At 44.0% G+C, this 26,821-nt stretch overlaps 1 protein-coding gene across 1 annotated transcript in view; it reads left to right on the top strand.

Moving 5' to 3' along the window:
* Positions 1–15,173, top strand: part of ATF7 (activating transcription factor 7) — a 112,205-nt gene extending 97,032 nt beyond the window's left edge. Inside the window, exons 8-12 of the mRNA XM_072991107.2 lie at positions 843–956; positions 5,487–5,639; positions 7,715–7,912; positions 9,581–9,689; positions 12,907–15,173. Coding sequence (XP_072847208.2) covers positions 843–956; positions 5,487–5,639; positions 7,715–7,912; positions 9,581–9,689; positions 12,907–13,124 — 792 coding nt within the window. The 3' untranslated portion in view covers positions 13,125–15,173. The remainder of the gene's footprint in view (positions 1–842; positions 957–5,486; positions 5,640–7,714; positions 7,913–9,580; positions 9,690–12,906) is intronic.
* Positions 15,174–26,821: the final 11,648 nt, after the last annotated feature.

The raw sequence follows: 26,821 nt of genomic DNA, 5'->3' as shown, positions 1-26,821 counted from the left end.
AAATGGTACAATTTTATTCTACCTTTCCTCTAAGGAACTGTATGTGTTCTCCCTACTTCATTTGTGCATCAAAACTACACTATAGTGTAGACTAGGCTGAGGATGATCAGCCCAGGATCACTCAGTGAGGTTCATAAACAGTGAGGATTTAAACCTAAGCCTCCATAGTGCTAGACTCACATTGATCTTTACATCACACTTATTTTGAAGGGTAGTCATCTCCTAAAATGATGTCATGATGAGCTTAGTAGACAAACAGGCTTTAAGCTGGAATTCCTGTATTCCCAGATTTTCTGCTTGGCACTAGCAATGTCTAATATCATGGTAAAGATTTTCTGAGGACTGTATTACTCATGACAGATGTTCAGGATGAACATGGAAAGTCCTGTACTCTTGCATTTTAAACAAGTAAAATAGCCTTCCATTGCCTGCTTTCCTCCAGGTATTTTGGATCACAACTTCCATCATCCCTGTCCTTGCAATAGTATTGGCTGTTTTTTTGTAGGGAAGATTGTATGTTTAGAGAGGCTGGAATAAAGCAACACATAAATGTACCATACAGATAGAGGATTGGCTCACTGCTAGGATTTGCTGAACTGAAGTGTGCAGAATGGCTCAGAGGGGAGAGGAAAGAAGGAAAGAATTTCCTGTGTCCTACGGTTTCTGACTCCTCAGAACGGCCGTGGCATCACTCTGCTGTTAGGCAGTTTTTTTGTTTCTGGGTTTTCTGTCAAAATGCTATAGTGAGGTTTCTAATATATTGTATTCCTCAGGCCATTTCCCCCTCTCCTCTTTGTAATCTCCTTAAGTAAGTGTTTTTTCATTCCTCTTCCAATCTGCAGTTGGCGAGGCCCATGTCTGTGGTGCCAAACATTCCTGGTATTCCTGGCCCTCCCGTGATCAGCAGTGGCTCCATTTCCCCTTCCGGTCTGCCAATGCACTCAGAAGCTAAAATGGTGAGTTGCCTTCTGTGACCATCGAGTCTATGCTTCTGCCTTCTGGGTGTGAGGTTTCCCTGCTTTCACAAGCCTATTCCTCCTCCCTTGAAAAGTTGGAAGATCAGGGTTGTATGCTTGTAGAGCCGATGAATGGGCATAGAGCTTTTCAGAGTGGATTGTTTATCTGACAGTTCTGGAAGACAAGGCAGGCTATGTGTCTTCTCACCTTTTACGTAAAATTAAAAAGAAACCCTCTTAACAGCCACTCTTGAAGGGGGTGTCCTGGCCACGGCCTCTAGCCTTGTTGCCTGAACCAAAAGAATACAGTGAGAGGGGCAAAGTTGTGACCTTCATCCTACTTACACAGACCAGGTTCAGGCTGAAAAAATGTTCCTCAACTCTTAGTGAAGAACCTGTTCACTTGTTTAAATGAGCACAACCAGATTTTTCCAACCCACCCTTGCTGCACCTTTTACTGTTATATCCCATTTACGCTTGGGAGACTGAGCATGAGAAGGCCACCTTGTCCCATTGAACCACTCTTGCTTATAAGATCTTCCAGAGAGGCCCTTCTCTTGCTCTGTCTCACAATACATCTTGTTGAGAGGATGAGAGGGGATCTTTTCAATGACTGTTCCCAGGCTGTCAAACTCTCTTCAGCAGGAGTCTCGATTGTCTTCTTCTTTGTTGACTTCTGCTGGCGGGCAGAAAGCTTGGAAGCCTTTTGATAACTGAGTAGGCTGCCGAGAGAGTGATAGTTAATGGGGGAAGCTGCACTTTTCTTCCCCATGAAACATTTTTAATTGTCCTAATTTGGTCATGTTATTGTATGTTTAATTGTACTTCATAGTAAGTAGTTTTTGTTAAAATTGTTTTCATAAGCCACATTGAGTCACTATGTCAGGGTAAAGGCAAGATATGAAAGAAATAAATGTAAATAAACAGGTGGGTATGAGTGAAATGTGGATGCTGTGACTTAAGCAAGGAGACGCGGTTTCCACTCAAACTATTGTTGGATTTAGTCACGTATCCTAAGAAGTTTTGCCATTCCTCATTACCAAAAGCTTACATCCCTGTAAAATCTACTGAACATCTTGAGCAGAGTATGAGGAAACTAGGTGGTCAACCATCCAAGTGGAAAAAAACACCATGCGATCAAAAACCTAAAGAATATACAATGTATGCCAGGTAGACAGTTACCTGATTCAGTCAGAAGAATGTTAAATATTATTCACCAGAACTGGCTACAAAGGAAACAAGCAATTCTGTCATTAAATGCAAAAGAAAGCATTTGATTATCTCAAACAGAAATTCCTGATTACAATTCTACACAAGATGAAAATGTAGCAAAAACTTTTTTAAATGTATAGATAGGCTCTTGTTGTTGTTTTGTCATTTAGTCGTGTCCGACTCTTCGTGAGCCCATGGACCACAGCACACCAGGCCCTCCTATCTTCCACTGCCTCCCAGAGTTGGGTCAAATAGATAGGCTCTACACTGATTCAAAAGCTAGAATTAAAATCAGTAGCTATACTAGTAAAGATTTCAGTTGCAGACAGGAACTGAGCAAGAGTGTCTGCTCTCCCCCATTGTTGTTTACCATTGCATTGGAACCTCTGGCAATATAAAAGATATCTACCCAAGAGATCCATCTCATAAACTAAGTCTCTTTGCAAGTGATGTATCTGTCTTTTTGTCAGATCCAGTATGAGAAGCAAAGATAATAATGGAGGAATTCAAATACAGTCAATCCCCGACTTACGAACAGCTCTACATACGGACTTTTCAATTTACAAAGAGCTCCGTTGGCAAAAATTGGCATCGACTTGCGAACGGAGCTCGACCTACGAACGAGGTTGAGGCTCCGTTTGCAAGTCAATGCCATTTTTTGCCAACGGAGCTGTTCATAAATGGCTCCCTGCAAAAAGGCAAAAAGAAAGGGCTGGAAATTCAAATTTCCAGCCCTTTCCCCCTGCTTTTTGCCTTTTGAAATGCTAGAACGTATTAATTCCGTTCCCATGCATTTCAGTGAGAAATGGTACTTCGGCTTACGAACGTTTTGATGTACGAACGTTGTTCCAATACGGATTAAGTTCGTAAGTCGAGGTACCACTGTAATATGGGGATACCGCAGGTCTTTATAGTGACTGCACTGAATTGGGGGCTCCTTGCTTAGGTACTACGTAGTACGCAACCAGACCCCCCCCCCTAAATTTAAAGTTAATTGCACATATCAATAAAAAGATGATGTCATTTAAATGCTTAGGTATCAATATTCCAAAAACAAACAAGAAAAACAAGAAAAACAATTTAAACCTTTATGGTACCAAATAAAATGAGATTTTCTTAGATGATCCACATTGAGACTTATTGTGGTTAGGCAAAGTCCTACCCACTAAAATGGCAACGCTACCCAAACTGACTTTTTTGTCATTGCAGATTTTATCTCTTACATCAACACGAGAAACTATATTAAAGTGGTGGTTTGCTTTTGGCAAGTTTGTGTTTTCAAATTAAAAACAAAAAAAAACATGCATAACCAAATTCTTAAGGTTCCTAAATAAGCAAAAAGGGGGGATTAGGACAATCTAATCACATATGGTGTTATCATTACATTTACCGTCTGTGCAGGCTGATTTCACTTCCAAAACAGGATAAAGAAGAGCAATGGGTGTCTATAGAACTGGAAATAGGATCAAGAGGGAAAATTGTCTTATGTTGCCTCAAAACCTCCTCAATAACAACAGCAACAACAATTCCATTCTTAGAATGCACTCTGGAAATTTAGACTAGAAGGTTTAGAATATTGACTCCCACTTGTAGGTAGGCATCCTTCAGTCTCAAGAGATTATGGTAAAGTGCTCTGAATAGAGGTCTTGGAACAGTGTCTAGAGTGGCTGAGAAGGCCAATTCGAGAGTGCCAATCCCTTCCACACTGAAGACAAATCCAATCTGTCCCCTGTCCAGCTCCCTTATTTTACTGGTTTCGGAACTGTCACTTTGCCTCAGCCTCCTGGATCAGGGTCTCTTCAAATTGGGAGAGGCCATGCTGCACCACATGCCTCCAGGCTGAACACTCAGATGTCAGTGTTTCCCATCTGTTGAGGTCCATTCCTAAGGCCTTCAGATCCCGCTTGCAGATATCCTTGTATCGCAGCTGTGGTCTCCCTCTGGGGCGATTTCCCTGCACTAATTCTCCATACAGGAGATCTTCTGGAATCCAACCGTCAGCCATTCTCACAACATAAGCCAACGTAGACGTCGCTGTTTCAGTAATGTATACATGCTAAAAATTCCAGCTTGTTCTAGGACAACTCTATTTGGAACTTTGTCCTGCCAGGTGATACCAAAAATGCATCGGAGACAACGCACACAGAACGTGTTCAACTTTCTCTCCTGCCGTGCACAAAGGGTCCAAGACTCACTGCAGTACAGGAGTATACTCAGGACTCCCACTTAACTCTCGTACTTTTACACCCATTGTTCTACCACCTGGGTAAGATGAAATAAGTTGGCAAGGTGGAAAAGTGCTAACTTGCTCATCCCCTTATGACTCAACACATACCAGAAAGTGTACCACCTGCACCCAGTATCTGGATGCATAGATGTCAGATGGGATGTTTTATACTTTTGAAAACAGTCAAAAGGGAAATGCCAGTGAGCTGCTCCATGGCTTTGAAAATCTAAAAATGACCACGGAAAAAAGGGCCTTGCTCCTGAGATCTGTAAAATATTCCTACATTAAACAGCTACTCCATGACTAGCATGAAACCAACCTGGGAATGTATATTGGGGATGACAGTTCTGGATGCCCCCTGGGCAAAGGTCTGAATTTATAATGCATGTACATCAGTTTTAGCCTCGTATCACGAAATGTCTGTCAGGCTAATATAGTAATGCCACCTTATACTAGCAAAATAGGCACATGTGACTGTTAATATATCTTACTTAGGGTGAAAAGGACATGGTAGTGTAGGATCATTTTGCCATCTATGATGGCATATCCTGTTATTTCACTGTTTTGGTTCAGAATTAGCAAAGAGATTAACTGTATTGTTAATGATGTTTTCCCCTAAATCCAGTGGCATCCCTTTTGAGCATCTTCTTGGAGGCCAAGACTAGACTTAAAGAATTATCAACATCCTTGTTGTTTATAGCCAGACAAGACATTATGAAAAGGTGGAAGGAGAGGAAGGATTTAACAAGTGACTCATGGTATAAAAGAATGTCATTAGCTAGAAAACGGCCTCAAGAAGGACAGAAACAAAGAGACCATGCTGAAGCCAGCAACTTGGATGCAATCTGGTTTCCATTTATTTCTTCAATTCTTCTCCCTCTTTTTTATGACTGACTGCATGAAAAGCAGTATACTAATATATAGTTATTTATATGTACATAGGAGTGTTAAATTGGTCATGGGCAACCAAGCTGTAAGCGTAGTTTAATTGCACTTAATAAAATGTTTTTAATAAAATAAAAAAACCTCTAAAGAACACAGGGGGGAATCTGCTCATTTTCTGAATTTCCTGCCCCCCCGTTCCCTGACAGAGGCTAAAAGCTAGTCTGACACAAGGAGTGACGTCGTCCCTGAACGGCAGTGGCATGGTGGTCGGTTCAGCAAGTACGATGGTCACGTCTCATCCTGAACAAGGTCAAGTCCTGATCCAGCATCCTGATGCACCTTCTCCAGCCCAACCACAGGTCTGCATAAACACAGAGGGGATTAAGGGGGTGGGGCGAGAGAGAACTGGCGTGTTACAGAAAGGGTGGCTAAACTCTGGGGTAGAACCAGGGAATCTTTGTCTCTCCAGGTATTTTGGACTTCAACTCCCAGAAGCCTTAGCCAACAAGGCAAGTGGTAAATTGTGGGAATTATAATCCAAAACATCTGGAGGGGCCAAAAGTTGCCTATCCCATGTACTTGGGGACAATTAGTGCCCCAGGAGCAATGACATACAGTGGTGCCTTGCTTAACGACGATAATCTGTTCCAGGAAAATCGCTGTTAAGCGAAAACATTTTAAAGCGAAAATAAAAACCCCACTGAAATGCATTGAAACCCATTCAGTGTGTTCAAATGGGGTAAAAACTCACCATCCAGCGAAGATCCTCCATACGGTGGCCATTTTCATTGCCTGTATAGCAAGGAATCTGTCCCTAAACACAGTGGGGAACCATTTTAACTACCCAGTGGCCATTTTGAAACCACCAATCAGCTGTTTAAAAAACATTGTTTTGCAAAGAATCGGTTCCTGAAGCAAAGCGATATTCCCCCATTTAGACCATCGTTTTGTGATCGCAAAAAATCGTTAAGCGGATTCGTCGTAATGCGGGGCTATCGTAAAGCGAGGCACCACTGTATAAGGAAGGGTCTCCCTTCTTTAGAAATCCTGGTACAGATCCATCTTACCTTGCTGCTAGTGCATTGGGAAAAGGGCAATTTGTATAAAATCTGCAGGAGATTAGCCAGCAGTGGTACAGTTCAACGGTAGTAGCAGTGGCACAAATCAGGTGGGAAACTGCATGGCTTACAGATCTCCATGTTATGTAAAACCCGCTGTAGACCCTTGTCTTCCAATGCTCCTTTCTCCTTCCCCCATGAGAACCAGTTTATTTTCTGATTTGCCAGGAACCCTACACTAAAATTTTAGATTTGGCATTTATCAGAATAAACATGGGAAATGTGATGTGCATTTATCTCAGTTGCATATGTTTTTCCAGTTGTCAAATGTGGGTTTTCTTGTTGCAGAATATGTGAGGTTTTTACAGAGTTCTGGACCTCCTAAACAGGCGTAAAGATCTGTCCTATATTCCATTGCTTCTCTCGTCATTGCTGCCAGGCATTTTCCACTCAGATATCACAGACGATAGGAACAGAGCCTGGAATATAGAAACAATATTTTGAGATATTCACTCCCTCTGTCTCTTTTCCTGTTTTAATTACTTGGGTTTAAATGCACCCCATTTGGTCCTGCCAGCTCACCAAATGCCAGCCTTCCATCAAAACCACCACCTGCTCTGTCAGCTAGATTGGCTTCCAGAACTTTACTATCCATATGCTGCCTGACTGACAGTGAGTATCAGTGAAGTGTAAACTGGCCTGGCATAATTACGGAACCCATTTGGTGAGGTAGCATGAAGTTGGGTACCTGCAGGTCCGTTCTTGCTCCTGACCGTTCATTTCCTTTGTTCCCTAACAAAATGATAAAAGGATGGCATATTCTTTGTGACTGTGTTGGTTATACAGGGAAAGAAGCACAGATATGGGTCCCTTGTTGGGAGAAACGCGGCATATAAATAAAAGTAATAATAAATAATAATAAAACCGTTGAGAAAACTTCTTTTTAATTTACTAGCATACACAGAACCAAGTAAAAAGAATATAATCCTCTGAATTGGTGTTTAATATAATCTGATAAGAGTTTTGAAAAGCATTTTATTTTATTTTATTTTATTTTTTATTCCTAGAATCCCCATTAACTCTTGGCCATGATGGATGGGGGATGCTGGCAGTTGTAGTCCAGAAAAAGCAACATTTCCAGACTTTGATCCTGAGCCACATAAAGATGTATAGACATGTCTTGAGTTGCTGCTCTGTTTGATGACAGCCTAGTAATAAAAACCAGTTAAGATACAGAATTAAACACTCGGTATTCCATTCTGCCTCAATGCCAAGTAGTGCTGAGATCTTCAAAGGCTGCCTTGATAAGTCATGAGCTGGCTTATTGGTCTTGTTTGTTTATTTCATGTCGTCTCCTTCTGTCCTTAAACCCTCAGGTTTCCCCAGCACAGCCCACACCCAGCACAGGAGGCAGACGGAGACGCACAGTGGATGAAGATCCAGATGAACGGAGGCAGCGTTTCCTGGAGCGGAACCGTGCTGCCGCCTCCCGCTGCCGCCAGAAACGTAAGCTCTGGGTGTCGTCCCTGGAGAAGAAGGCAGAGGAACTCACATCACAGAACATCCAATTAAGTGTAAGTATTCGGTCTACCGTGAATTATTATTATTATTTTATTATTATTTCCACTGTTCCATGTTTGCTATTACGTGCTGCTAAGTCAGAACTGGCTTATAGCAACCTTAATAGGGTTTTCAAATTGAGTGAGATATTTAAGGAGTGGTATCCCAGTACACACACACACACACACACACACACACATTGAGTTTCCATGGCAGAGCTGGGGACTCCAAAGTCCTAATTCTTTACTTATATCCATTACATCACACTGCTTGTGGCGACCATTCAGTCACAAAAATTACAATGTAATGGGCTTTCAAAGATTTCATTCTCAGAGTATCCAGTGGGATGTATTGTTTTATACAGAAAACATCAGTTCAAAAGCATATCTGAACAAGACATCTCCTTGTTCGCCATGCCATTGTAGAATTGGAACATGGTGTCAGGGGGTGCTTTCTTTGAATGGTGTGAACTAAAGATGGGGCCAGACCCATAACTAAGAGCCATACTTTTTGTAGATTTCCATAGAATGTTTAAAAATTCAGTTTTGAATAAACCGTTAACAGGCAGAAGGGCAAATGACTGTAGAACGATCACGTAGGCCTCAGTTTTAGTTTTATATAGAATTTTTACCTGATTGGATCTATCGTTAAGTGGCCCCAGATTGACTGAAATTCTGTGGAAATTTTCTGCCTGTTACATTGCTTCACCTTCCTGGAGATTAGTAGAAATTCCCACCTGCTAGGAAGAAGAGTTAAGCCTTGCCTTCTGACTTCTTGAAGGTGAGGCTGAACTCAGCATTGAATGCTCCCATCTTCTGAGAGAGAGAGAGAGAAAAGAAAGTTGCCTAATACAGACTTCACTTTCAACAAAAAGGTATCTTGTGTGGTGTTGACTTGATCTTCCCACCATTTAATGTGGGCCTTAAATGTTAAATGTTAAATGTTAAATGCGAGTAGATAAATAGGTACCATCTCGGTGGGAAGGTAAACAGCGTTCCGTGTCTAAATCACACTGGCCCTGTGACCACGGAAGATTGTCTTCGGACAAAACGCTGGCTCAATGGCTTGAAGAGCGGGATGAGCGCCGCCCCCTAGAGTCGGACACGACTGGACAAAAATTGTCAAGGGGAACCTTTACCTTTACCTTTAAATGTTACCTCAGAAAAGCTGCTCGCCCTCCCCTACTGCTGTGACAGGATTAGAGTGCCAGAGGCTTCTGCTCAGACGTTAAAACAGGCTGTGCGACCCTTGCCAACTGTCCTTGCACAGTAGATCCTGACAGACGAGGCAGTGACTAGGAACTGCTTTGGGTCCAGTTGGTCACCAGCACATCTTTGCTGTCTCTTTCCTCTACCCCAGAGTTTGAACAGGGTCCTTCTGCCTGGATTCCTGGCACTGGGGATGGGCTGCCTTTATTTTTCAGCAGTGGAAGCACATTGGAATCTTTACCAGTTTTGTTTGTGTGCGCCTGGAACTTTTAGCTGGTTCTCTCCCAGGGGCTTTCATAGGTGATTTTGGACATCAAAAAGGAAGACAAGGAGACTCAATCAATTTTTGCCCTCAAGGCAGGCTTGTGTCCGCAACATGGGATCTCCCATTTTATGCCATGCCTTGCTGTCCCCATAGGCTTATTGCACATGTGCAGTGAGATCCAATCATATGTTGGTTTTTTTGGCCCACAGAATGAAGTAACATTATTAAGGAATGAAGTTGCTCAACTCAAGCAGTTGTTGCTGGCTCACAAGGACTGCCCAGTCACTGCATTACAGAAGAAAACACAAGGTTATCTTGGTAAGTGGGGGTCTTCAGGACTTATTTGTGTGGCAAGTGAGGACAAAGTGTACAAGATTCGGAATCTCTGTACTTTGCAAAATACTAGTTTAAAGTAATCCTTCATGCACAGATATGTACGCACATACATTATAACTGTGGAGACAAAGTTCTCTTTAACAACAGAATCTGGAAACCCAGGCCTAAATTGGTTGAGATGATGAGGTGTGAAATCTCCGACTCTACTTTGTTTTCAGCGGTGAATAGAACTGAACACCTGTTCTGCAAAACTGGGGCGAGAAGGTGCCTGTGCTTGCATGTGCCTCTAACCTAGACGGGTTTCCACACAGTGGATTTCAGATTTGGCCTTGGCTTTGCTGATTTTCTGCATGACATTTTTAACAGGTGCTTTACACCTGTAAAACTGCAAAATGGATGAATTTACCAGCCATTTTCATGCAGCAGGGATCTCCAAGCCTGGCCACTGACCCTCTGTGGAATGTACAGACGGGAGCAGATGTGCTTGCTGCTTTCACCTATGTGTGAATTAGGCCCAGGAAAGCCACCTTACTGTAAGTAGTTAGGAAAGGTTGTGTGAACCAACCTGTCAGCCATAACTTAGGACTTTGAATCAGTTTTGTGAACCATCTATCTGCCTTTTAGTGCAAGTTTCCTTGGTGGAGAAGTTTTGGTAGTAGGGGTATCTTTCCAGATCTGAAATGAGTTTTGCTACTCAGGCAAGAGTTGCTACCCTCCCTCTTCCCAGATAAATCTCCCAAAGATATGTGTTTTGGGAGCTGTAGTTCTTGAACACAGATTTCCCGCTGTCTAGCCTCCCAAGTTTGGCTGGACTCCTTTCAGCATCAGTTAAAGAAGCGAGTGCAGCCGTGTCTTTCACAAGGAAACCCAGCTGTGCCCATCTGATTTGTATCTCCTTTCCAGTATCTGTTCCTTTTCTTAAAACCCTTTTTGTCCCTGTCCTACTTCCCTCCCAACTTTCATCATTCTTTCCATGCTGTGTCCTTCTGATTGCTTATTAATGCTGTTAGTGAAATCTGGAATCTGTATTACCCCTCGACACTTGGAGAGGATAGATTTTGGATTGGCTTCTTGTTGCATAACATCTGCAGGCCATTTTGGCAGAGGAACTTTCTTTCGCTTGTCAAGATGCAAAGGAGAGAGAAAGAAAAAGAGACCAATAAGGCATAAGGTTCGGAAAACAGCAATAAAGAAAACAGTTGATGCGCCAGAAGGGGATCCCCACTGGGGGTATTCACAAATGCCACTTGCAGGGCTCCTGCCGTAGGCTGCTTATTTTGATTCACTACGGGGTGACTCACGGTTTGAGAAATGTAGCAGTGAAACCAAACCTCCTCCTCCAGCTCCCTTTTCTTCCTTCACAGGCACTTCCTTTGTGTACAATGCAGCACAAATCTTTTTTTTATTATTATTATTTTCTTCCCTGTTAACTTCTGTGTTGCATAGTTCATGTTATTAACTTGTGTTATCCGCAGGTATAGAAATCCAGTTTGTGTCTGAACAATAAAAATGAAATGTCTCTTTCCTAACTCACTTGTAGGCATGCACACATGCACACGTGTGTGTTAAGGGTGCACACACATACACACAGAGTTTATTGTTAGGATTTGTGACTAACCAGCTCCTTAAGCAAAAAACAAAACAAAAAAACGAAGCAAGCAAGCCAGGATGGAATTACAGCCTCCTTACGCACAGTTGGGTTATTTTATTTGCAATACCTTGTAAATCATTTTTATTGGGCAGGGAGTGGTATGTGGAATGCCAGAATATTTTAAACTGCAAGGAGATAATGAAGTAAAAAACACGATTTGCAATCTACCATACTAAAAGTTCTTTTTTGCTCAATAGGCTCTGAAAGTCAAAGCCAGCAGTAGTCCACTTAAAATTTTGGGAAGTCATACTAAGAGGCATATAAATATTTGTAGAGGACAGCAATAGCATACCTATTATGAGACTTGTTCTTTTTCCTGTATTTCATCTTGCACAAATAGCTCCGGGATAAAAGCAGCTTGATTCAGTAGCAGCTTGAATGACAATAGCACTTTTGACATTCAAGTTGTCCAGAGCCATTAAGCTGTGCGCAAACAAGCTTCTTGTCTAGAATATATCCCAAGAACAGCAGCAACTCTTTGTGCTGGATTCCAAGTGGAGCCACTAGTCCGTAATGCAGGTCCAGGTTTGCTCCAGGGAAAATAAGTTCCTCTGTAAAGAAGAACAACATTTTCTCATGATGTTCCATGTAACATCTAAGACATCTTGTGGACTCTCAGTCTGGTGGGTCAGGTAAGCTGTGGCATCCCAAACCCCTCCTGCGGCCAAGTAACATACCACTCTCTTTCAAGCAGGAGACTTGCCTGTTCTTTTAAACCAGAGTGGGCAGTACTGGCTCTTCAGAGGTTCAAGAAACTTCACAGGTTTAGCTTCCAAGTAAAAAAACTTTAATAAAACAATTAAACATCAAGTTTTCAACCAAGAAAGTACCCTGTCACCTTCTGGATTACAAATGGCCTACTAGCTACATTGCATATGGTGATAATACTCAATGTGATTACAACACAAAATATTCCAGGTGTACTAATTGCTTAATCAACTTTCTGCTGTTCTAATGAGACCAGTTACAGGAAGCCACGAGTCACTTAGTCTTTGCCCTTCCTCCTGGTTAACCACATTCTTTCTAACATGTATCTCTAAAGATTCCCTTATCAGATTCCCTTATCAGATAAGAATGAGAACAGCAGAAAGTTCATTAGAACAGCAGAAAGTTGATTAAGCAATTAGTATACCTGAATGTTTTGCGTTGTAATCACATTGAGTATGTATCACCGTATGAAATGTAGCTAGTAGGCCATTTGTAATCCAGAAGACAACAGGATGATTTTCTTTGTCAAAAGCCTGATCTTTTATTGTTTTATTAAAGTTTTTTTTACTTGGAAACTAAACCTGTGAAGTTTTTTGAGCCAACTCATTCTGTTTGGTCCGGGATTGGTCATCTTTTTCTAGGATGCTCCAAGAAAGCAGAAAGGTTTTCACCTTCAGAGGTTGTTGCCCTCTATCAGCCTTCGCCAGGCTAGCCCTTGGTAAGGGATTATGGGAGAGGCAGTATCATAAGATCTATAGGTATTTAAAAGCAAGAGCATGTGGTGGGCAACCTATTTCACAGTTTCTCTCTTCTTTTTCTTTCTCTCTCATGCAAAACCAGAAAGCCCAAAGGAGAGCTCTGAGCCCACCGGTTCTCCAGCTCCAGTCATCCAGCACAGTTCCGTGACAGCCTCTCCCAACGGGCTGAACGTCCGCTCGGCCGCCGAAGCCGTTGCCACTTCAGTCCTCACTCAGATGGCAAGTCAAAGGACAGAACTGAGCATGACCGTACAGTCACATGTCATTATGGCTCCGCAGTCTCAGTCTGCTGGCAGATGATGTCGCAAAGCCTGTGACTTAGAACTGATCCGTAAGAACTTGCTGCCGGAGAGACTGAACATAACTAAGCCCCTTGATCAATATGGGGTGGATACAGATTTTTTTTTTTTTTTGGTGTTTTTTTCCCCCTCCTTAAATTGAGTTAAGGGCAGCTACAGAGCTTCTAACAAAGCATATTGCATACATATCCTGGCCCAAAGCAGTCACCATCTCGTTTCAGAAGCATGGCTCCAGAATGAGCAACTTCACCTCGGGGGACGATCTATCATCGTATAGAACCGACAGGACACGTAGCCTTGTTCAGTGTGGCCTCAAATGGTTTAACATTCAGGTATACTAACACTAAGCCTCCCTGAGTGTGGTTACTCTTGGTGCTTTTATTGAGTTGGCCGCTTTAACAAAGGAAAAGCAGCTCTTGGGAGAGACTATAAGATTTTGCTGGTGCTGCCCTCCCTGCCACCGTCCCCCTCCTTAAAAAAAAAGCACCCTCACTGCTTTCAGGGAGCGCTGGGGTTTCCAGTGCTGCTCTTACTGGGCCTTTAATTCTGCACTTTCACGTGGGACTCCAGCTCAAGGCTCGTATAGTGGTAAGCTTCATACCTTTGTAGGTTTTGATTTCTCCCACCACCAGACACCGTGCTGTTTTGCAAATCATGTTACATCATTCTTTCCTGCTGCAATTAATGGGCGTTTGTAGTCACCACAGTGGAAATGTTGAACCTGTTGCATGCATTTCAGTTTGTATATTCTATAGCCACACCTATTTATCAGGGATCAGGTATTCCTACGCTTCTTTTTATCGGGTACAGTTTTTAACCCTTATGGCTCCAGAGGTGACCACATAAACATGAAGAAAAGTACCCAGTCTCCTAGATAGCAGGAGGAAAGGATAAGCAGCATTTTCATTAGGCAGAGCCTTTGCACTCTGTGCACCTTCCTATTCTCCTCCAGCGCTTTCTGTTTAGTAGAAGCAGGGTAAGTGATGCCATTTGAACACGTGTGCCTGCAGAGTACAGAACATTTTAATCCTGAACATATATGGTTGGCCATGGCCACTTACTAAACTGCAGCCTGTGGTCCCTCCAAGGCTTAGGTAGGACAATGTAGGAGCCACCCTGCAGCAAAAGAACAGTGAACAAGCAAAGAGACTTTCTGCAAGTCAGAGGGGCTTTAAAATGCTCCAACCCCTTTTTAAACCCTGCGCATCTGAAAGGATTGCCTATCGTATTTAGCTCAGCGAACCTATCAAGAGTGTGGCCTTAAATCATGGACTGTCTGTTTGAGGACAAGAGGACTGGAATCAGCAGCTGACTTGCCTTTCCTCTTATCATTTGCTTCTCCTTTTCCGATATTTTCCCTTGCACCCTTTCTGGGGGCCGTTAATGGTAATGCCTTCTGCTCCCTCCCATCCACCCTTATGAGAGCAAATGTTATATTCTCTGAGCTCCATTGTTATGAAGTGGATGTACACAAAACAAAATACATTGGCATTTTAAAGGCATATAGAATTGTTTCATACAGTTGCTGCCCAAATGTCCATGTACGTGTCTCTCTGTGTGTGTCTCTGTGTGCGCGCACACACACAGTTTTTGTTTAGGCTGACCTTGCCCTCTTGCTAGTGCAGGGTAATGCTTGGATCTTGAGCAAGGGGAGAAGGTGCTATGTGGTTGTAGGTATGTAGGTATCAACACGCAAGCCCCTAAAATGCTATCTTATGTTTTGTCTTCCTAAATAAGTATTTCCTGCACTCATGAGAAGCATTTTCTTCCTTGAAATAGCTCTGTACTCTGTGCTGCTAAAGCTGTATAGAAATCATTGTTATTTCTTCCCACAATCTTAAATCGGCCATTGTGATCATTAGAATGCATACTATTACATTCAGGGGACCCAGGGCCCACTTATGAGGTGAGTGACCTGTGGAGATGTGTTTTTCAGTAGACAAGTTGTGTTGTTGTCCTTGTAAACATATTCGCTTCTCAGGGCTTCAAAATCACTGTTTCTGGATCTCTTTCCTTGCTTCTGTTCTATTCTTCTGTAACTTTTTTTTTTTTTAAAAAAATCCCTTTCCCCTCTTGAGTTTCCTTTCCTTCCTCCTTTGGTTCAAAGCAGTAAGGATCTCCTTCTGAATGTCCACAGACTTCCTCTGAGCAGGCATTTCAGATATCCTGTCCCTTGTCTTTCCCCACCCCTTTCCCGTGCTTACTTGATCTGTTGGAAAGGCGCATTGGCCAGGGCTTTGAAATATGACTTATTCCAACAGGGTATCAATGTCCTTAGTGACAGCTCCGGTAACAACGCACAGCAGGTGCAGCCAGGAGCCTCTGAGGATAATAAAGAACAGGAAAGGAGCTGACTGACTTCAAGACAAATGGCTCTGGGTGGGTGGGTGGGTGGATACACACACACACACACAGAGAGAGAGAGAGAGAGAGAGAGAGAGAGAGAGATGTATAGGTTTACATATGTAATATACACATACACATTCACTTTTCAAAGTGGAGAATCGTTTTACTAAGCATTTCTGAACTGTTTCCAGAGTAGGGCAAATGCCAGATAGGGTCAAGGAAGGTATTAGATCTTCTTGATGGCTTCACACCATCCAGAAGAAAAGAGGATAATGGTAAGGTTGATCCAAAATTCTCAATTGATTCAAAAGGTCCATTTGACACCCTCTGTACTTTTTCTGAGAAAATATACGAAGCTGGTTATAGAGAATTGCACCACTAGTTCACCCAGTACTGTCCGTTCAAACTTGTAGGAGACCCTTTGAGACCTCAGGTCAAGACGGTGGAAACATCTTCCTTTCAGGAATCTGGATTTCAGCAGTAGGAAGGGCCAGAACCCAAAATCGGTAATGCTATGGGTGTGCGACCTTTTGCTTGGTATGTGAGGCAGAGCGCAGGCAAAGGCCATCTCCTTCCCCAATCAGTTCAAGGTTTCCTCCTTCAGCCTAGTAGAAGGGAAGGAGAGAAGAGAGCAAAACGGTGTGAAGAATGTGGCTCCAGGAGGGTCCAGATAGCCTGACTGGGAGACATAGGGATGGGAATCAGCATTTGGATCATGTGTAACAGGCCTCTCACTTTTGCCTTAGGCAGAGAGGCTTTCCCAGTGTTGCTGCCTGAGATCTTTTTAACTGGAGATGCTGGGAACTCAGGCAGGGATCTTCTGCCTGCAGAGTATTTACTTTGTGCCTCGTATTAGTGTTTTCCAGTCTTGGGCCTTATAGATGTTTGAGGATAAATTTCCCATCAGCTCTAGTCAGCCAGCAGGCCATCAATCAGGAATGTGGATCAGCACTAGAGATGGGTGCTAAGTGCTTCATACTACTTCATCCCAATTCATACATGTAGCATCACAGGTGCTGTGCATTCTCTCCCCCCTCTTCCCAGCCAGCTGCCCCACTCACAAGCCACGGCACATCACTTGGGTCGTCCTCCATCGCTGGCTTCCAGTCCAGACAGGAGCCCAGACTTCACTTCCCCGGCTCCTCTGATAGCCAACCACTCAGAAAAGGGGGCAGGATGGTAATTCTCCCTGTACATATGGAGAGTGGTCAGCTGCTGGAGGAGGCAGGGAAGAGAAGCCCAGGCTCCTACCTGGACTGGACAGCCAGTGACGAAGGATAACCCAGGCAACACACCACGTGTACGAATTGGGATGAAGCACTCAGAAGCACTTTGTTCCCATTTCTAGTTAGGACATCTGGCAGCTGCCGAGTTGGAGAAGGAAACTTCCTTAGTGTTGAGTTCTCTGCACATCAGAGCACCGGCTGATCAAACATCACCCTATGTGCACTTCTAGTGAAGCCTTTACCAACCTGGTGTCCTCCAGTTGCAGTGGAGTACTCTTGTCTGGACTGGTGATCATTTTAGTCATTTTAGAGCAATGGTTGAGAAAGGTTGATCCATGGCAATGTTGAAGGCATTATCCGATTGGCCTGGCCCTGTAAGAAGCAGGTTCATTGTTTGTTCCTTGCCATGCTCCTCAAGTCTGTGACTGTCCTGCCTCTAATTCCCAGTTCCCACATTTGCTTACAGTGCTGCACCATGCACGTACAGGTATGTGTGTAGAATCATGCACCAGCATAAGCTGCGGAACTGGTTTTGAAGACATCAGACATTTTCAATACCAGGAAAAAATGGATGAAATAATATCAACTGGAGAGCAAGGGAGGCTTTGTGGATGTCCTTTCAGGGATGTAGTGGATCCACAAGGTGCCATTTGAGTCAGTGTAGAGGCCCCAAATGGATTCTTCATGACAGCATTCTTAACACATTTCCCAGACTTGTGAATGCACCAACATTCTATAATAGCATATACCAAGCATTTTGTTCCATCAGTCTCTCTTAAACATACTCAGTGGGGTGTAGCGGATAGAGTGACCGGCTAAGACTCGGGAGGCCAGGGTTCAAAGCCCTGCTCAGCCATGGAAACTCAGTGGGGTTGTAGAACTGGTAAAGCCAACCCTTAAATATCTTGAAAGCCCTATTTGGGGTGGCATAAGTCAGTTCTGACTTGATGGCACATAATAAGTGTCTTAAACATGATCATTAGAACCCAGAAGTTCATAGCTCAGTGTGTGAAAATGTCAGAGAGAGAAGAAAAATCTAACCACTCGGGAGCATCATTGTATAGGCCTCTGATACTTGGATGAGGAAAGGGTCATTAAGAGCATAGCTGGCTTTTCTCAGTCACTGGTTTATGTGTTTCTTTTTTTAAAAAGTGGTGGTGGGGATTAAATAATGCTGTTTTTCTTGCCTTTGACACCATGACCGAGGTGGCTCCAGAATGGAATTGGGAGCAGAGATAGGCAGAAAGGTCTGCTGGATGCTTTTCCAGGAATGGGTGGGCGGGTGGCAAAGCGGTGTAGTGGTACATTAGCCTAATTAGCTTGCATGTCATGCTCCACTCAAGCACAACGTGTCTGTCTCTGCCTATTAAAATTTAAAAAACAAAAACAAATTCAGGATTCTAGAGAGCCAAATGCCTCTCCCTCCTGCGTTCCCCCCCCCATGGGCCCCTTTGAAAATGGGAAGAGAAGGTTCCCCAGTCGAGAGCGTTGGCTACTGCCCGCGACGTGGCTGTGGTGGTTCCGTGTGAGGTGCTTCCTACCTACTGCTGTATTGTGGGAGAGAAAGAAGTACATAATAGGGGCCCACGTGGCAGTTCTGCTCTCTCTCGTAGCTCTTGCTGCCACAAAGGAGGAAGCTGGCACTTGTTTCTTTTATGGTACTATCTTGTGGGTGGAGAAAGGGTATTTGGGCAAAATTATCTTTCTAGGCCACCACCTGTCATGAAGTGCAATACACTCAGGAATGGACTCTTATGGACTAAATACAACAAAGACTTGTCCCTCTTTTTTTAAAAAAAAAATGGTTTTGCAAGGTTTGCATACCTTTTTTTGATAGTTTCAAAATTGGAGGTTGTATTATACCCATCCACTGGCACATTTCTTTGACTTGCAGCCACGGTGGCCAGGCCAGCCACCTCCTCATCGCACTGGAAGAGGGGAAGAACACGAGCTCTCACCGAGTTGATTTTGTATACGCACATCCTTACAGCCAGGTGACATCCCAAGAAGGGGGCACTTGCCAGCCGGTGTTTCTGTCTGAAGGTGGCCATCAGAATCACCCCAAGATACGTTGCTGCCTGAGACGGAGTAAGAAAATGGTTTGCCTCCCCATCAGACCTAAACGTGCCCAATAGGAAGAAAGAGTGCAGTCTGTCTGCCCGAAGGAAGGGAGGAACATATTCTATGAATATATTCATTAATATGTCGAGATACTATACGTTCAGTTTTTACCTAGCATATTTATCATTGAGAGGAGGCATATTTCTAGGCATGCGTGTACATATATTCTCATACAGGTAGAGAAGCCGTTTTTTCATTTTATTGATCACTTTTAAGAAAAAGCATGTGTTCTGTTTTTTTTTCTAGGGTTATGCCAGAGCTAAATGCAGGTGGGGAAGGAAATGCATGCTTGAAGGCTGCCCCCTCCCATCAGAATTCCTTGCTTGTAGGAAAAGTAGCAAGTCAAAAGACCTCTAATTTAAGTTTTCCTTTGAGCTTGTACAGCTCCATGCATTAAAATACTTGTCCTCAGTGGAGGGGGACCAGCTGATATTACCCAGAGTATGTGTGGATGATGGGACTATGTGCCCTGCCACCTGGGCAAGCTGCACTGTCCAAGAGTGCCACCAGAAGGAGGGATTGATAAACTTCTGTCTATAACCAGAAAACCCTGGGAGGGTTGCCATAAGTCAGGTTCCATTTGATGGTATATTACTATTATTATTATTATTATTAGTTAAGCTTCTGTGATGTGTTATTGCTTTAAGTGTGATTGCTTTAACAGCTGCTAAAGTGGGTAGCATTAACACAACTCTCCACCTGAATTGTGAAATGGCACCGTCTTAGTATGTGGGCCTTAACATTGAAATCCCAGTCTGATTGGTGATAAAATGTGTCATGGTTTCAGACAATCAAGTGTAGGAAAGTTGGCAGAATAGATGACATCTGTGCAACACAGGAAAGAAACCATTTTATGTCTGTGCCTGGGATGCAAGGAGTCTACAGACATCACAGCAAAAGGGTATGCGCTGGTCCTGCATCATCTTTCACCTTTTTCTTCCACTGAACAGATCACACACACCCCGTACTCAGTTCCAGCGTATTGCAAAAGGGCTTCTGAACTGCTTTTCATTTGCAAAAGCTGCTTGCCACATGGGCAGGCAAGCATAGTTTGACAGAAATCCATATTTATAGTTCCTCTGGGCGCACGGAACTAGTTCATAGCTCTTTGGCCCTTGGCCAACGTACATGTGGGGCAGTCATGGCCATCTGTCCCCGTATAATGCACCAGAGATTATAGGGGACACCGGCACAGTGTCCTGTATCATACCGCATCCCTATGAGATACTTGTCTAAACATTTCTTTTTCAAACATGACAGCAGTCCTTTCAAAATAAACAAAATAATATAATACCAGCAGATCTTAAGTATTACCTGGCTGCTTTTCGGAGGCATGCTTGGGTAGTACCGTTTTATTTTTAAATGTGGGAATACAGTGAGTGCACAAGACACCTGCAGTTCTGCATGGGGTGCTTTTAAAAACAATGTCACTTTAACATGAGCTTCTAAGTGTAGAAGACACATAAGGGTTCCTTTCAAAATCCAGGCAAAGAAACAAGGTGTATGTGTGCTTTTTTGTACAGAGTTGTGTCTACACGGGATTATTTCAACCAAAGACTTGAGTTTTGCACTAAAAAGGTCTCATTGTACTGTACAGTATTTGCGATGGCTGTGGATAGCGATCAAAGGCATCTGTTGGGGTATATGTCAGTTTTATCTAGAAACCACAGTTACTGCTTAACCAGCATTTCTGATGCTTGTGTTTCGCGAGTGGAGGACAAACGGTCTTAGGACACAGGACAGGAATGATCCTACCTGGGCACTGAGCACCCTAGGAGTGGGTCCTTTCTACTTTGTTTTGCTTTTATCCTGCAACTGGAGCTTTATCTGTATGTTCTTCCATGTGATTAGACAGGGAAAAATAAGTGCCTTTGTGTTTCTGAGCATATAGTGATGGGTCTCTGACTTTTGTTTGCAGTTCATAATGGAATGTGGAATGCCCCATTATTGTGGTTGCAAAGTATTGAAAGAGAGGTTCTAGAACTCCAGACCAAAAACATGGGGTGGTGGTGGTGGTGGTCATTATGGCACAGCAGTGCAGCTTGCGACACAGTGTGATGCAGGGCTTACTCATCATCATCTTTAACTTTGCTGGCACAGCAAGTTTGGGGTGGCTGGATTGGGTGTCAGGTCGTAGAGGTGCATTTCAGTGTGTTTTATAAAGCCTTAACTGTTCATGATTTTTGGACTGCCTTTTACAGTGACCGTTCTACATTAAATATATGTACTTGAAAAAGATTCTGGGAATTGCAAAAGAAAGTCCGCTCTCCATTCTTGTCAGCCATGCATGGTATTTGTAAGGTTTCATGTTACTTGCCTTTTCCTGGACTGCCAGCTGAAGTGGATCCATGCTCTCTTGGATATTCTTTCCAGATCTTCAGCTAGAAACAGTAATATACTTCTGTTTTGTTCTTGTCTTCCATCCCCTTGTTCCATTTCATCCTCTCTGGGTGAAAGGCTGTTTTTCCTAGCTTCCAGTGTATTTTGTTGCTTTAAGAACCATGTTCCCTTCTCTCACTTTTGCTGGAGGATATGTGTGTGTGTGCACACAGGTGAGAGAGAGCGAGAGCGAGAGAGAGAGATCCACAGATGGTCCTAGCTCCACTGAGCAGTAAATCTGTCTCTCTGTTCTGGGCCTGCTTCATATCTCCACCTACCACCCACTTGCATTTCTGCTCTTTGCCAAAATCCCTTTCTCAAAATTGAAACATATAGTTACCTTCCTGCCTTGCCATCTCTGAGCTGAATCTTTGAAGAAACTCCAAGACTTCCTTAGTGGCACATCGAGTGTGCTAATTTACAGGCCTGCACACTTTCCACAAAATTGTTTCCTTTTTCATAGGATGTGGAATGTTTTGGCTTACGTGTGAGAGCGTGTGGTTTCTGGCTTCTCTGTGTGAGCAGTGTTTCACTGGGGAAATGGATCTGCTTTCCTGGCTTATTTCTGGCAAGTAATGTATTGCAGCTTGGCAATGCTGTTCCATTTGAGCTCAGCCGTGTTTAGGGTATGTTTAAAATAGTGAGAATTAAATCCACATACGTGCAGGCATCATTCTCCATGGTTGAGGCTAAAAAAGTGGAAGAGTATACTCAAAGGCAATTAAGATTTGTTGGGCAGTTGTGAGAGGACCCGCGTCTTTTGCCAACTGGTGGCTTTTGCTCAGGATCCCCAAAAATCTTGGATTTGGCCTTGAATTCTTATGTAGGACGGATTTCTAATATACTGAAAGGTTTCAGATTTTTCTCTCATACCAATTGTTTTTTTGTGTCATCACTCAGGCCAGAAATAGTTATGTGATGATAAACAGAAAGAGCTGTAGCTGCCTCAGGTAGCATAAAGGTTGAGTTAGGGGTGTGTGTGTGTGTGTGTGTGTGTGTGTGTGTGTGTGTGTGTGTGTGTGTGTGTGTGTGTGAGAGAGAGAGAGAGAGAGAGAGAGAGAGAGAGAGAGAGAGAGAGAACACTTCATTGCTAAAACAATGAACAGAACTGCTCCGACCACTATTAAGGTTTCCACTAGACCCCTTTGGTATTTTCTGTTTTTGTATCTTTTTAGTGCTCCTTCTCCCCACTGCATAAGCCAAAGAAAAGCTGTAAGTTTCACATCTGGCAAAATGAATGCTGCAGATGTGCAGTAGAACATGCCGGTAGGCCGCTACAGGGAGCGAAATACCAAGCCTGTAGGTGCAGGGTTGGATAAAAGCTGGCAGGGTTTGGGGCGGGGGAATCATGTCTCTAGTTTCCTTCATAAAGAGGCAGAGTAATTTGGTGTGCTGTAGAATAAGGGTGGCATGGTCCCAATTCCCGTATTATCCTGATGGCTGCCAACAGGTTATAGAAATAAGCTGTGGAAGTCCAGTGCATTTCAGAGAGCCCGTGGCCTTGTTCATCCCACAAGACGTGTGGGGTATAATGCTGCTTGTTCAGTTCTCTAGATTGCCCGGCTTGCTGTGCTGAGGCAGGGGATTCCTCACGTGTCACAGTGATGGTTGCCTTGTCGTAAGAGGTGGTTTGTTTGTTTTTTTGTAAATCAAAACTACATCAGGTTTACACAACTCATTTTGAGTATACTGTTACCTGAAAAACATTAAAGACATTATATTTAGATGTGTAGGTGACCTACACAGACTGAAAACAGAAGACTAATTTCTGATGAGGCTAAAGGTGATTATTTGCGGCCATCAGAAATTCCCTCCTGAAGCATAACGGCTTGCTGTTCCAATTGACCACCACTCAGCCAGCAACACACGAGGCCCCTGGCACGACCGAGGAGTCCCTTGTGCAGCTCAAAACACTTAGCCAGCAACAGGGATCATTGCTGCAGCTCCAGAAAAGCTGTCAAGCGTTGCAAAGTCTTGAGATGGTGCCCTGTTCTTCCAGCCTTATTCTAGATGCAAACTTGGGGGGTGATCACAGCTTGAGATACCATTCTGTGAGATGGGGACCCCGTAGCAAATAGTCTAGGTGCAATGGCTTTCTCTTTGTTTTTCTGGGGCTTTGGGGGCAACATTGTGCTGCCAATGGATCAGGGGAATGGCGCAACGTGCCAGAAGTAGCCTCACTGGTACCTTCCCTCTTGTCCTCCTTAATCCCCAACGGTGCTTCAGGAGTCACTCAGTCACCAGCGGGGTCATCATTTGCTTTGTCAAACTGAGAAAGCAGCCACTGGAAGCAGGGCTCTCATTGACTCTCCTCTTCCCCGTCTTCTCGACGTCTCCTTAAGAAAAGGGGGAGAAGGGTGCCACGGGACCAAAGCCAGGCACACTAGCTTGGGGCTGCATTGCTAGAAGAGAGAGAAACCACAGTGGCCTAAGAAGCCCACGTACAAGCCTCCTTGCACACCGGCCTTGTTGGTGTGAGAGGTTCCCCTTGGAAACTTGCCCGTCTCTCCAAGCCCCTTTGGTTCCCCTGTCACCCAAGATCAAGGGTGTCCCGGTTACCTTTCACACCTCACTTGTGAGGATGAAAACCCCACTGCCTGCCCTCACCGGCACCCCATCTTTCCAAAGCCTTCCTTCCATGGCTGTTGTAGAACTGTAGTTGGCGCAGGGACCCAGGCGATGCCTTCCTTTGCCCCCAGTGGCTGCCTGATCTTGTGTTTTGTTTTTGTTGTGTTTTCAAATATAGATATATTATATGGAGAGCTTTTACGATCAATAAATTGAGGTGGGGGGGGGAGAGAGAGAGAGATCCCTGAATGCTTAGGCACAAGAGTGGTGTTTAGTATCTCATAAAATGAAATACATATCTATGAACATATATAGAAATATATAGGCATATATCAACTCTTTTCTCCTTCCATGGCTGCCGTTCCTTATGCCATGACACTGTGGACATGTCCCTTGGTGAAACGTAGGCAAAGCTTGGGATTCCCAGGGGCCCGTCCGCTTTTCCCCCAGGGGAGGACTTGGTTTCGTTCTTTTGCTTTTTGATAACTGAGGTGGAGGGTCCCGCTTTTCTGGTCAGCCCAACCAATCACTCACCGAAGTGCTCCTGTGAGCAGGTCCTCACAAGCTAGCATTTTGTCGGTCCCCCGTGGTTCCCATAGTCCTGTGTCTTGTTCCCGCAGGCTTGGGTGAGCTGTGGCATTTCATCTTTGTATTCTGCTGTTTTTAAAATTGAAAGGAAAAGGAAAAAAAAAAAGAAAAACACAAATAAAGACATAAAACCCTGGCACCTGTTCCTTCAGCCACTGTTCTTACCAAACATATAATGTGCCTTTTTATTTATGCTGCAAATGTAACATTAAAATATTAACAATAAGACACTTGTCTGCATCCGCTTTCTGTCTGTCTGTCTGTCTTTCGCGCTCTCCGTGTGTGTGCGTGCGCTTGGTGTGTAGTTCATTGGGTGTGTCTCCTCCTGGAATACTGCTAACTTCTATTTTCTTCCAGCTTGCTTAGCTTGATGGCCCCCCAACAACAACAACAAAACGTATTGTTATTTATCTTTTGGTTGTGCAGTGACTTGACATGGAGAGCTGCCCTTATACCAGGCCAGACTGTTCATTCCACCTAGCCCAGGTGTGTACACCCTGGCTGCTCCCTATGGTCTCAGACCGAAGGTGTTTTTTTTCCCCGTCCTGCAGGGACCTTGCGCATCACAGATCCTGTGCTGGCTCTTCCCCAGGCTTGGCCTTTTTCTCCAAGTTTCACCACAACATTTCCAAGTCTGATTTTATCTGGTGATGGATGGAGGCTGAAAGAGAAGGCGGTGCCTGTCCTGTCATTTTCTGTGAGGCCTGCAGAATGCTCAAGACCACATGCTGCAGCTCCTGATAATACCAGCCTGGCTGTTTGTTTCGGCAGGAAACCTTCAGGGTCCCACTTGGCCCCAACTTGGGCCAAAGCAAATTCCAGGAAAGCCTGGACTTCCTCTGGGGTATGTGTGGAATTTTGGCATGCAAAGATCTCTCATGGCCAAAGCTTGGGGAATGATCCATTTTTGGACAGCAGCTCCCAGAATGCCCTTATTATAGCCAGGCAATCAATGGGAATTCTGGGAATTATAGTCCAAAAATTAGTGCCGGCTCCTAATGGTAGATGCTTCTGCCTCACAAAAGGCTTGCTGACCACTACCAGTCTGTTCCTACAGTGCATAGTTTTTGGGAATGTTTAAATATGGCTTATTTACATTGGACTGGAAATGGGCAGTGGAAATACATCCGTGTGGCCAACGGTCTGCACAGATAAAGTATTTGTTCCACAATGCACCCTGGAATACTTTGCACCACATAAAGATTCTGTGGTAAGAGCACAGGGAGAAATTTGGGTGAGGGGGTCAGAGGGGTGAGGAAAAAAAAAACGCATGGAAAGGATTCTTCAAACAGAAACATTGCCAAAATCGCTGCTCTCAGAATGAGGTTGGTGCCATTAACCCTGCATGGATCTCACCAGCCAACCCATCAACATATCTTTCAAACACTCTCTCTCTCTCTCTCTCTCTCTCTCTCTCTCTCTCTCATTCACTGAGGAGCTGAGCATACAAAACAGGGAGTGGAGGTGGGAAGTGTTGGCTTTCTACTGTTGATAGACTGCCACTCCCATCATCCTCTAGTCTTGGCTAAGCTGGCTAGGAACATGGTTGAATTCCAGCAACACCCCAACAGCATCTGGAGGGTCACAACATGCAGTTCAGGAAAACAGCCAGGTGGCCTTTTTTGGGGGAGGGGTGATCCCTTGGCCTCACAGAACTGGCTAAGAATGGGCGAGACAGGATTGAGGCTTACCACATAGCCAGAAAGAGGGCCTGGGAATAGACTATGCTGTCTAAAAGTGGTAGTTCAGGACCTGAAATGCAACTGGCTGGAGAAAGCTGGTGTAGACCAGGGGAATGGAAGTGTGTGCCGCTTCTGTTGTTACTGGCCTATAATCCTTTTCAGCGATAGCCAACGTGGCCGGCAGTAAAGGAAGTTGCAGTCCAAGAACGCTGAGGGGGCCACAACTTCTTCAGCCCTGCTGTTGACCACAGCTCATGGTGTATCTGAACACCAGGAAGAAATTTCATTTTTCTCCCTCATTTTTGCAACAGCTGAAATGGAAATACTAAAATCTGCATTGACAAGATACTTAAACAATGACTCCTTTGCTTTTTCCATACTCCTATTCTCTCAATAACCAGCCTTAATGACACAAAGGGAGAAGCCTTTCTTTCTTATAAGGATTCTCACCCACACACGTATACCTCAGGGTGATGTAGCCACCATGGGATGGTCACAAGAACAGCCCATTGCTGGAATGGGTGTCTTACTTTGTGTAACGACAACAGGTCCAACACGAGAGCCGGCTCCTGCAGGGCACCTGAGGCCAAGTCAAAGCACGTGGGTACCTTTCAGGCCAGCTCACACACCAGACCCAATGAATTTCAGGATGGCCAGAACTCACAAGTACTCCTGAACATGAGAGAGAGAGAGAGAGAGAGAGAGAGAGAGAGAGAGAGAGAGAGAGAGACCTCATCTAGGGAATGCATTTGGAAATTTGGTGGGACCTTCTAGGCTTTGAAGGTCAA

This window comes from Pogona vitticeps, chromosome 2, assembly GCF_051106095.1.
Source record: "Pogona vitticeps strain Pit_001003342236 chromosome 2, PviZW2.1, whole genome shotgun sequence".
In the NCBI taxonomy this organism is placed as follows: domain Eukaryota; kingdom Metazoa; phylum Chordata; class Lepidosauria; order Squamata; family Agamidae; genus Pogona; species Pogona vitticeps.
The sequence above is the reverse complement of the archived record's forward strand: the minus strand, read 5'-3'. Positions and strand labels throughout refer to the sequence as shown.